This window comes from Anabas testudineus, chromosome 21 (genome assembly GCF_900324465.2).
Source record: "Anabas testudineus chromosome 21, fAnaTes1.2, whole genome shotgun sequence".
Classification (NCBI taxonomy): domain Eukaryota; kingdom Metazoa; phylum Chordata; class Actinopteri; order Anabantiformes; family Anabantidae; genus Anabas; species Anabas testudineus.
The window spans coordinates 17,654,593-17,667,625 of NC_046629.1; the positions used below are offsets into that span (position 1 = coordinate 17,654,593).

Sequence of the window (13,033 nt, forward strand, 5' to 3'; positions counted from 1 at the left end):
ACTCACAGTTGTTTGTGTCCCTGGCTACGGCAATAATGCCCATTGGTTGATGGGGTATATCTGCTCGGAGTACCTTAGTGTCACTGCCTGTGTACTTGTTTGATCGCATCACAGACCTGCGAGTCCAGTCTGACCAGTATATGAAATCTCCATAGATGGTGAGCCCATAAAAGTTCCCCAGTCCTGATTTGATTATGACCTATAATAATAGAACAGAGCAGTGATGTCAGGACTTCTTTCCATTGTTCTTAAGGTAAGGCCACATGAATTATTCTATTAGCTTGCATACATAATACAGGAATAACACAAGAATTTATACAGTTCACAAGGTCAATGTTTGCACTTGCATCAACAAAAAGAGCAGAAAGGTATTTTTAAGAGATGACTGCAGAGAGCAGTGACACAACTGTGAGAGGAACCCTAGGAAAAATGCAAAGAATAATGTTTCGACTCATTAATCAACACATCACCCCTGCTGCCCACATGACTGCTTAACCCAGATGTTGGGGGAGTAAATGACAGTGTCAATTGGCAGGCAGGCAGGAATCCATCAGATGCCTCCTTTTGGGACTCTCTAAGCTTGTGGGGGGTGGTTGGGTGGAATGGGGGAGATTCGGGGCCTCCAGCAGCTATGTAGTCTCAGCCATTAGTGGGACAGGCTTGTAAGCCATTTCACATTACCCCTGTGCCATACAGGGATTAATACGACAGGTGTTGATTAAAGGAGCCCAGTGTGTGGAAGCAACAACTGGCCATCAAGCGAGTGAGAGACAGAGAGAAAGAGAGAATGCGAAAGAGAAAGAGAGAGAAAACACCAGATGGGGTAGGATGGAACATATTGATGGGAAATTAGATCTGGGAGACATTAGGTTTGCAGCCAGCAATGTATTAATTTTGTTCCGAACTCGTGTTTTGGGTAATTGTGAACATATTTCATACATTTGTATCACTCTTTCACAATTCAACAATATATTCATATGATACTTAGATTATCTAAATTTATATTTCCTCTTTTTTGGTTATTTTTACACAGCAGTCGTCTATAAACCCCAGGGTTACTAGTTCGATTCCTGGTTCCTCCTGGCTACATGTCGAGGTGTCCTTGGACACCCCCAAGTAGTGCCATCATCTACTGCAGCTGTCCACACAACAATTTCCCCATGGGGATCAATAAAGTATGTCATTATTATTATAATCTGCTGCCCTTTATGAAGCACTGAATTCATTAATGACATGGGCCTCCACTCTCAAAATGGCATGTGGGAGAGAAGCCCACACTGACAGCATGTAGCACTGCTACAGTGGAGAGTAGCTGGGCTCACAATGGCACTCCACTGCCATCCATGTTTATATTTGTATATGTCACAGGATTGGTGCTTCATAATGTGTTTTATGATTTCTTTTATAGGATTTAACCTGTCTTTTTTTAACTTGCCCCAATCCATGTATGATTCAAAAATCTTATCTTGCAGCTCTTGGGAATTTTGAGGAGTTACATGTATCAGATTAGTGCCAAACGCCAAAGCTGGATGGGTTGTCCTAACATTTTAGCAATTACAGTTTGAAAAAATGCTGAAGTTGACAATCAGCCTCCTCTGTTTAATTTACACATTTTAATTGGAATGGAAAATCTGCAAACAGAGCGATCTCACTGGAAAGCCTTCATTAGCAGGACTAGACTGCAGCAAGGGCAGGTGGGGACCCAAAGGTGAAGTCTTTCTGAGTCTTGTGACCTGGCTCAGCAAACATATGGGTAACTAATTGTGATGGGCCAAGGTGCTGAGCTGCAGAGGTCATGTCAAGCAAAAACTGAAATCCATAGCAAAAAAAGACAATCTTTTACTATAATCCTTTCCATGCCCACAATAAAGATCTATATCCAGTCTGGATGTTATAAATTATGTATGCAACTTTTCATGGATAAAATGAGAAGTCCCCTCACTAGGCTTCTTTACTTTAGCACAGAATGACTTCTGTGAATAAGGAAACCATATGTACCCTTGGAGGTGAAAAAAATCAAGAGGTGTTTCAGATCCTATTTGTGGTATAAAGGATAATGTTCCAGAAGCTCTATAGAGATAGAAGATTAGATGACAGAGATGGGAGATTTAAGACAGAAAGACATGCATCATTTTAAGAAAAAAAGGGAAGTTCTAGTTGACATACTGTCAATGAAGATGTGCCTTAATTCACGTATGTTTTGTTATGATGATCTCCCCCAGTGAAAGGCAAAAACTAAATCTATATATCTATATATCTCTATATATAGTCAATTATTGGGTCCCTTTCATTTAAGCAAAACAGCACTATCAACAGCAGTTATTATCTTTATTCAAGGTCTTTACGTTCATACTCACATATCTGCTGGAACCATCATAGTCACATCTCTCAATCTTGCCCAGGCTTCCATCTGAAAAGTAGAGCTTCTCTGCTTTGTGGTCAATGGTGAGTCCATTTGGTGTCAGGATATCAGAGCCAATGATAATCCTCATGTTCTTGCCAGCTAAGGTGGATCTCATGATGCTGGGCCTCTGCTCATTCCAGTTGGTCCAAAACATCAGGCTACAATGTGTAACAGACAAACAAACTAATTAAACTATTAATAGCAAGTGAGCAGATAATATTTTTCTTTGCAACGTAGCAACAGCAAGTGTCTTCAGTCTAATATGCAGATGGCATTGGAGACTCTCTTACTACTTCACCTAAATGTATTTACACCATCTGAGCAAGAACTACCAAACAAATATGTGTACTCTGAAACTGAGCAGTAATGATACCTTCAACCAGAAAACTCTTTAACATGCAGGCAAAGCAAATGGAAATGGACACTTTTATATATTTTTCCTAACTGTATTAAATAGCTGTAGGTTTACGCAGTCAGTCAGTTATTAACGTCATTTCACAGTTGCCAAGACCTCTGTGACTTGTCATTTTCCTTTTTTATGTCCCCAAGGAGCTCATCAGTGATAACAGATTAGCATCACTATGTCATTTATTCATATTCTTCTCTGTTAGGACTTGGGAGAATATGAAAACAGATACTTGTGATAGGGTAAACAAATGAAAGATTTATATCTTAGTTTATATGGGTTTACCAAAATACTGATAAATACAGATCATACAGATTAAGTCCTGACATTAAACCTGCATATCTTTTTAAATTGGATAAGAACTGTTTTCCCTTTCCTGGCTCTCACCTCATACTGTAATGAAGTCATGGAAGTCCACTCTAGTGCGATAATAAGGATTCTGGTCATAAGTCACAACCAGGGACTGTTAATTAATCACTTGAGTTTGAATTCTAATTATCAGACAGTGTTTCTGGAGTGGTTTAGATATGGTGCCAAATTGCCAACCAAGGATATAGTCTGAGGTCATGAAATTAATTTAGTTCAGAAGTAGCAAGATACTCGCTCTTTTCAGAATGTCCACAGTAACATAATCTAAAGTAGACGTTACAGGAATACTGATGTGTTATCTTTTGAAGAACAGAAAATCCATTTTGCCAAAGCATTTTTTTAAAAGGGCACACAATTGAAAATCATAAAAGGCCTGAACACTTACACTAAAGCAATAATTACTAAACTCCATATTCAAGTCTTCTTGCAACACAAAAGAAAAAGCTAGACTTTGGTAATGTGCTCATGTATTTCCTTGGACCAAATAATATGCTTCAATATGACACTAAATAAAGAGGATGTGTACAGTATGGTATCATCAGCAAAAAATCAAAACCATGCTTGAGTCGTGGTGAATACAAGCAGCTCGTAACATGTAAATGTTGTGTGTGCCAATGTCTGAAAGGCTTAATTTAGATCCACATATCTATTGGATTAACCAGCTGATACATTCATTTAGAGAATGCATGTAAGACAGTCTGTTTTGAAATTAAGAGAAGGTACTTACTTCTGACACTCATCCAGGGCCAGAACATGTGGATGATCTTCCTCCGAAAGCGTGACCACAGCCTGCCTGCTGAAGGCCCCAACTCGTTTCGGGTCCACAGTTTGTCTGGTGATGGTAGAGGTAGTGGAGCTGGTCCAGTACAATGTGTCCCAGGCCCGGTGGTAGGCCAGGCCCTCTACTGAACCAACATCTTAAAAAAAAAAAAAAAGAAAAAAAGCAGAACACGTAAGACCACTGTTCAAGTTAGAACCCAGTAACCTAATTCAGACAATGCAAAAAAGCTGTGCTTGGCAAGAACTTAATAAATCTACGTAACATATATATGGCTGCAACAAAGTATGCCTTTTCCTTGGTTCTTCAGGTTTGAATTAGACAAAAAAAACAAAAAAAACAAACAAAAAAAAACAAAAAAAAAACAGAATATACACTTGATCTCAATCTCCTAGCAGAATTAGTAACCAACTAACATACCAACTTTAGATAATAAATAATTTATATAAGAGTGAACCTGGAGTTCGTGAAGCTTATTAGCTATCTAATACTGACATCTGGGCCTACTAAATTGCAAAGTTTTCTGTAGAGCAGAGTTAGGAAAAAAAGATATTGACTTTGCTTGTAACAGATGGCAGGCTCCAATTGTGTTAGAATTGGGATTATGTTTTCTTGGTGATTGACAGGGAAATAACTTCATGCCTCACTACACTGGACAGGTATTTGTTGATGCAACAGTCACTCAGTGACTGAATATGTTTTCATGGCAAACCAATTTCCTAAACACAGAATATGAAAAGGCTTTGCAGCCTCCAGAGGTTGCTGCAAGGATGTGAGTGACAGAGAGGGAAGCTTTAGAGAGAGATGTCGATCGCATATAGCCATATTCATGTTTTGTTTTTACTGTAGAATTTTTTTTTCTTATTGAATATGATCATCATATTGATCATATTACACAAGTGCCAATCTAAACAGTAATATGTAAGCAATATCAATCACTAAATTGTCATATTTTATATGACTATTGCTCCCCGTGGACCACTGTAGGTTGTCTGTTGATGCTTGTTACATGGGATTGTTTTCATTCTGCTCAGGAAGTGAAAATAAAGTAAAAAAATGTATTTTTATTTTAAACAAAGTACAACCTGTAACCGTTGGAAAAGGTTTGGCATCATGGTTGAAAATAGTAAACACCAAAAAGTGTAACTACTAATAAAAATGTTCCTTCCGAGTAGTCAGAAAGCTTATTTCTTATTCTGATAAAGTCATTCACTTCATAGCCACTGGACCCTCAGCTGTGAGGTATCACAGTTTGTCATCCAGATCGGAAATCAGCTTGGTTAAAACATGGGCAAGATTATCTGCACAAACCAGGATGTGTGTATGGGTTCATTCATGCAATTCTCTCTTGCGTGCAAGTGTGTTTGTTTACTATTTGACAAAACAGGAGATTATCCTTCATAAGAGACACACAGAAGGGCCACCGAGTCATTTTTTTTTCTATTATCAGCTTTATGCACCTACCAACACTGATAGCAAGACAATGAAAAAAATGTAAATACATTTAGCAAAGCCTTAGTATTCACATAACATCTGTGTGCGCCATTTGGCAAATATTGTTGGCCTCATCTCTTTTTTGTCTTTTCACACACACTCTCATCTGTCAATGCAGCCAGTAATTCATCTTAATGGTGAACATGTGGCAAATGCAACAAAAGTTGGCTGTATCCCCTTATTCTAAAACCCATAAAGCATTCTCTAAAATACTGAAAACACTACCTGAGCCAGTCGATCACTAATTAATAGATTGCAATAAAAGCCGTCTGGCAGCTTGGACTTTCTCACAAAATGTTGGTGGGGGGAGGAAGTAATTAATGGAGGACACAGGGTTTAATTAGGGAAATATGGATGATTAACATCTTCACCTTTCCTCAATGACGGGACGCAGGCAGAAACTTTTACAGGAAAAGAGAGGAGAGTCTTGCTTTTATTTTCAGTCAAGGGTAAGAAGCTGCCTAAAGGTGCCGATTTCGTCAGATAGACATGCTGCTTTCACTTTACACCAAATAAGCTATTTGGCAACAGTTCCTCCTGCTAGATCTGTATGCAATGTAGATATGTCCAAACATTTTTCTGTAATTCTTTGCACCATTTTTGTTTTACATTTCACAAGCGCTAGAGTGTGAAGGACACACAAATCCTCACAGATGGCTCCTAATAATACATGTTAATTTCAACATGATAAAAAAATAAACTAGCAAAATGTATCTTAGCAGGGGTGTGTGGGATCAGGTCTATGAGATGGCTAGTAGTGTATCAGTGACATCCTGCCAATTTTCCAGTGTGGGGAGGGGGTGGGAAGGTGCTGAGCTTTGCACTCGGTGGAAACTTCACAGAATGGCAGTTGTTGCTAGCCGTGCAGAACAGAGGCCTTTTCTGTTCATCTGAATTCAGTCATCCTTATCAAGACAGCAGTGACTGAGCTTTAGTAAAGACATAGAGAAGGACTGGTCCCATCATTCAACCCCTGACAGCAAGTGAGCAGAAAGCATTCAAAAATAGGCATTACACCATACTGACAGTAATAAATTGCCTTTTCAAAGAAGAAGAAATAAAGACATGCAAGGGAAAATGAGCAACTAACAATAACTACGGTAAGTGATATTGATGTTTTGCGAATATTTTATTCTAAACAGGTTTGTCGTATAATTAAAACTGATATATCTTAATAACACCTGTCTACTGCACTTGTGTAATAAAAGCAAAAGCAGCAGTCTTAGGTCAGTGTCTACATTCAATCTGCTCATCCAAGTCCCACTGTGCACTAGATATATGTTATTAGAGCTCACACCCCAATGCACAACCAAAGAAATATCACAAAAGGAAAAAAGGAGCAGTTAAGTGAGTGAAGCACATGTAATTGAAGCAAGTGATACAGGTGACACAAGCCCAGCATAGACACATTCACAAATTCGGCTATACCTGTGCCACGTTGTACCAAATCATACTCATGTGACCACCTATATAGTAAATGTAATGCTACTGAAATTGGCTTAAGAGGTGTACATGTCTGTGCACAGGGAAGTTTCTGTTTGCCACGGAAAAGTTAAACAAAAGTTCAAAATGACACAATAACATACAAGTCCTGTAAATACACAGCAGAAATATGACATCACTTACTTTCTGCGATAACAGAGCTTCCTGTCCAGTCATCGTTAATCATTTGGATATTTCCATAATGAACGTCACTGAAAAAAATGCGATTGGCTCCAGCTGTATTTTGACTATAGTCAAAGGCCAGCGCTATGATGTTCTTGAAAAATCCAGGATTTTCAAAAGGCTGGACCGGTGAGTTCAGGTCATTCTCATCAGAAAGATGAATGCTTTTCAGTATGGTCCTTTCAGAGTAAAGTAGATACCCCTCATAACGCTCACAGGCAAAGCCATCCTCTGCCAAGTGGCCATGGGCACAGGAGCAGGTCCGACGACCACTGCCCAGGTGAAAGCACAGCTGCTGGCATCCTCCATTACTCCTGGCGCAGGGGTTGGTTCCTTCAAGACCCAACATATGTTTATTTTTCAGTTCCTTCAATTCAATTTCTGTTCAAACATGTTTAAATTGTATGTGGCAGTGCATAATAGAAAACACATAAAACTAAGTATAATTGGCATACTAAGACATTTTGTGTATTACTGTAATAAAAACTGGTAATTTTGGTAAAAGTAAAGAATGTCACTGTGTAAATCAATAGGAAAAGAAAAAAACCTTTTTCTCTGCCTCTGTTGAAGATGGTCACATCCTTCAAATTGACCCCTAGACCACTCCTCATGGTCACAGCTTCACTGGCATCACTCTTGAAGCCACGGCGGATTGAACCATTCGAGTGGGCCCTAAACAACACCAGAAGAGACCGGGTGCGCAATACATGGTTAAAATGGATGGTTCTTTAAGTGAAGACAGCATAGTGTATTCTGATTTCATTGGGGCAGTGTAATTACAAAACTGGATAGGCCAGACTGGCCTAGATCTAGACATACAGTAATTTAATCTGAGAAAAGAAAAGTATAATACTAAGATCACCCCAACCTGACACATTTAAACTGTTAAAATTAAACATGCAAAAATGCTAACAGCTTCTTATCAATGTGTTCCAAGCTGTAAAGACAATGAGATGACAGATCATTAAGTCATGCAATAATGCAATAACATGCAAAATAAACAAAAGAGGCATGTGATTGACTTTTTTACAACCTAGTAGTTTTAATTAGTCTCAGTTTGATGTTGCCTCAGAGAGCCCACAACAATCAAAAGTTGCAGCAGGAGACTAGGCATAAATTGGCCGACTTCAAGAAGGAAAATAAAGCATCATTAATATATATTAAAACTTGCTGATGACACTGAATTGTATCTGGAGTATTTACAAAAATAAGTGGTGATCCACACTATACCTAACTGCCATTCCTAATACTGTCACATGAGATCTTTAATGGGAAGGGTTAATGTCAGCTTAGTATTTCAGGCTTTGCAGAACCAATATATGTGTGTGCATTTAAGGATATAATAAATTACCTGTCAGACCAGTAGATGTAAGGTCCAAACACAGCCACTGAGAACAGGTCTACGTTGGCCATTGACAGTACAATCTCACGGCTCTCACCTGTCTCAAGGTTGATCCTCTCGATCTTATCTGTGCGGGCGTCACACCAGTATAGTGTATTTTCCTAGAAGGTAATTTTAAAATGCATATCACACAGCATACCGGTTGGGAATAGTAATATTTCAGTCACAAAAGAATAAGATGAGATAGGAGCAATGGTATGTAGGAATGCAGCTGCACTAAACGAGATGAACAGAGTTTATGTGTCTGTGGGCAACGGCACCTCGTAGTCGATGGAAATTCCATTGGGCCACATGATGCCTGAGTTGACCAAGGTAACCTGGTCTGAACCATCCAGACGGGAGCGGCCAATGCAAGGGTTCTGGCCCCACTCAGTCCAGAAGAGAAACCTGGCCAGCATACCAAAACAAAAACACAAACTGTACTGAAAACATATAATACTATTTAGACATGTTCTCTTACAAAGACACAAATGTTTTAGGCAATGTCCTGTCACATTTGGCATGATCTACAGCAGTAATAAAGACAACTACTACTACTACTATTTTACAGCTGATCAAAAGATCTCAGACGACTGTAAACAGTAACAGTAATTGTAAATGTTTTATTGTCAATTTCAAACACAGACAATTGTAAATAATTATAAATAAAAAAAGAAGAAGCCACACTGTACGTAAATCAAACACACATGACAATAATGTCAGCTGGAAGTGATACTGGAAGTGATAAATGAAGATTGATCAACATGGCCACCAACTGGTTTGGTTTTGAAACAGAATTGTAAAAACAAAATTACAAATCTCCTACCCTTTCTGTGGATGTACGGCGATGGCCCTTGGCTGGTCAAGTCCTTCAGATATAACTACTGAGCGGTACGCCCCATTCAGACGGGAGATTTCTATTAGGTTGAAACCATGGTCTGTCCAATACAGGTTTCCTATATAGAAAGTTACAATGGTGAGGTGTGGAAATACAGCAGCTTAATTCTGCACATGCACTCAAGTATTACAATCAATCTAAATCAAAACAAATGCATCTACTTGATGCTGTACGTAAAACCCGTGCACATAAAGTGAGAACGGCCTGCAGCAATACACTCGAAGTCCTAGAAATCACAATACTAACCAGCAATCCAGTCAACAGCAATGCCTTCCACCCGGCTGATGCCTGTAGTAATGACGTCTTCTCTCCATGTCTGGTCACGTTTGGCACGGGATATTCTGTTCAGGCCCATATCTGTCCAGTACACAGTGTCATTTCCTGCAGAATACACCATACAGTTAATGACAGAAGAAAACTGGGATGATTAATGCGGCTGCCACAAAAGTATTTATGCCCTCAAACAAAGCAGCTCATGAAACCACATTTTACTGCAGCACGGCCCATTTCACCAAATGTAGTGTGGGACTATAAAGTATGATGGCACAAATACCCACACAGTTCAGCCACAGCGCTTTGTTGACATATTGTGCCTGAACAGGAAAGGCAATTGTCAGCCAAATTTTACAGAGCAGTATATTGCTTCATGCGAAACATGGTGTTGATAAAACTGTTATGAACCTGTTCTGATTATACAGCCCTATTACAGAAGCATATGAAATAGTACGTAATTTATTTATGGTGCAGTCTTCAAGTGGATCTCTGTGTATGCTTGTCAGCTTGGCTCCGTTCAGGTTGTTAGGGGGGTTAGGGGGCGTTATATGTTTATTTGCACTTTCTTGTTCCTGCTGCCTTTACACTCTTTTAACACGTAGCTCACACATGACAGAATACAGCTGCAGGGCTTTCATCTGTTCTGCTCTGGCAGCCTGGCTTCTGTAATGACATGTAAATGCTATGCGTGAGCTATCAGCTACTCCTCTTGGATGGCCTTGGTAATGTATTTGTATGTTCACCTGCATAAAGTAACAAAGGGCTAGACAATTGGCACTCTTGTTCTGTACTTGAACAATATCTAATTTTGGTCTGAGTCTTTTCCAAAAGCTCTGGTTACAAATCATGATTGCTAATGACATTTGAAGTCACTCAGATCCCTAATCAGATTTGATGCTCTCTTGATAGTTATTTGATAACAAACCGACTCACAACAATTACTTGTGTATTAGATGAGTCAACCTGCTCTTGTTCTCCTGACTTTGTCTGAAACAAAAAACTTTATTTAGAAATCTTACTCCTGTAAAGCTCCATACTTACAGTATAAGTACATTTTTACAGTTTGTGCAATTTCAATAGATTGCAGTAGCATATCATTATTTTAAAGAATGATCTGTACCAAGTGTAATGACAATCCACACAGTAAGTGCTGGATTGACCAACTGACCAACCATGGCTAAAAACAGAATGTCTCCTGACCTCTGGTTTTGGTTTTACTGTATCTTCAGGTGAGACAATTTCATATGTGGTAGCTGTTGAATTGAAAAGAAATAATCATAAATAAACATAAGCAATGTCTATATAATCTCTAGACTATATTGTGGACTGTGTCTGGTATTGTTTCCTCTCTACATTAGATAATAGTCTGTAAAAAATCTGTCTGTCCCTGCGTTTGACAGAGTCGGGCAGTCAAGGACCTCAAATGAGTTTCAGCAGCCTTTTGTATATGTTTAGTTTTCCTACATTCATTTTTTGCATAGGAAAAGTCATAGCACACTGAACATGTAGAATTACACAAATGTGCAATTTTATCTTGTGCTGCCTTTCTAAAAAGAATTGCTGCAAATGTTAGGATATAAAGTATTGTGTGCCTGTATTCTGCTTCAGTTGTGTGCATGTAATATTCTTAACACCATACTCGTTATCATGCATCAGTGGCAACATATTACATACATGGAACACTACTAACCTATAGTATATTCATAGCATTTGTGGCCGAAGAAAATCCATCTTTCTTATCATATATACTATAGAGAGGAAAGCAGGGGTGTAACAAATGACAGCACAAGCTACTGACTTCATGCTTCTGAAACAGGCGTTACGCTACCTTCATTTGATATAATGTCTTGGGAATTGCTCTGTATTAGGATTGTTTCAGTGGCATGTGAGAAAATAGTTTGATGTTATTCATGGAGAGGTTCCTCTGTAATGTGAACTTACTACTCTTTCATCTACACTGCACTCCAACAGCCTACAGGCTATTATTCAAAATGGTAAGGTCCAGAATAATAAAGACCTTTCCCTCCACCTTATGGTTTTAAGACTGAGATGTAAAAGAAAGGTTTGTACAGTAGTTACCCTCAGCACAGCTCAGTCACATAGCATAAAGGTTTCCACCCAGAAACTGTCAGTCAATTTGTAAAAAAACATTTATATGACAATTTCTTTTGCATGAACAATGTCCAAACGTGCTTCTCGTCACCCTTGGGTGACCTGGAAACTGTTCCACTCCACCTTTATGAAGAATATCTTAATTCCCTTATTATTGTTTAGAGGAGTGAGGAGCGAGGGTGCTGCCCAGAGGAGACATGAGTAAGGACAGAAGAGACTATTGTATTCTATACTATTCATGGAAGTCTTTTATTAGAATAGCGCTCTCTTTTATTAGAAATCTGTTGAAATCTGTGATTGGACATTGCAGTTGATCGCCACAGTTTAATACCTCAACAAAAACCAGATTTGGCTCAGGTGTAATATCACCACTCAGGTTAGATTTTATTTGTGTTACGGTGCACCATTTAATTAAAATGACACCTAAATTATATAAACTGCAGTTCTTGTTATAAAAGGAGGCCTAAATCAGCTGCTATCATCATGAGAAAGAGTTTTCATTTTATTTTTGGTAGTTTTCTCATTTGAGTCTGTATCATGGACACTTTTTTTAGAGAAAGAAGGAACACTCGCTTGCCTTTCAGGAATAAAAACAATTTAATTAAATATGGGTCACTGCGGGTCAGGTACAAAAAATTTATTTGAGACATTTACATGTAATTTCCATTTTCTCTAAAAAAAGAATTACCACAAATTAGGATAGTTGTTCCTCACAACCTGAACAATTATATAATCATCTGCCAAAGAATATCAATAAATAGAGAATGCTGATGATGACTTGCTCATATTTGTGTATAAATTAATAAGTTCTCTGTTGTATTACGAATTAAAGTTCTTGCTATAATTAGTTTTCTTTCTTTTATCGATTAGGTATCTTAATTTGGGATGAAGTGATTAATTGGCTCCTGCAGCTCTTAAGTAAATTTTGTCTTACTCAATTAGTTAGCACTGAAATTATGCATGCAATTCAATTTTGTACTGTACAAGTATCCTAACTTTTTTTGGTATCAAGTACGATCATAGCCCCTGAGCTCCCCAAGATAACTGTTGTGCCTGGTTTATTTTTCCACAACTCATTGAATCATTTATTTAAGGGAAAACATACAGAAAGATTTTTAACCTTTCTCATGTTGAGGGCATCACTGCACCACTGGCAGGATTGTTTGGAAGGTACATCATGTTATCAGTGCAAATGCAAACTCCAAGGTACACAAAGTACTTTACAGCTGCAGCCAGACAGATGATCCAGCTGT

The 13,033-nt window shown here is 38.5% G+C and overlaps 1 protein-coding gene across 1 annotated transcript in view; it reads right to left on the reverse strand.

Annotated features, from left to right (window-relative positions):
- Positions 1-13,033, reverse strand: part of lrp1bb (low density lipoprotein receptor-related protein 1Bb) — a 176,067-nt gene that overhangs the window by 57,059 nt on the left and 105,975 nt on the right. The window contains 9 exon segments of the mRNA XM_026375678.1: positions 7-199; positions 2,358-2,562; positions 3,907-4,096; positions 7,078-7,449; positions 7,664-7,788; positions 8,468-8,619; positions 8,779-8,905; positions 9,324-9,453; positions 9,642-9,776. Coding sequence (XP_026231463.1) covers positions 7-199; positions 2,358-2,562; positions 3,907-4,096; positions 7,078-7,449; positions 7,664-7,788; positions 8,468-8,619; positions 8,779-8,905; positions 9,324-9,453; positions 9,642-9,776 — 1,629 coding nt within the window.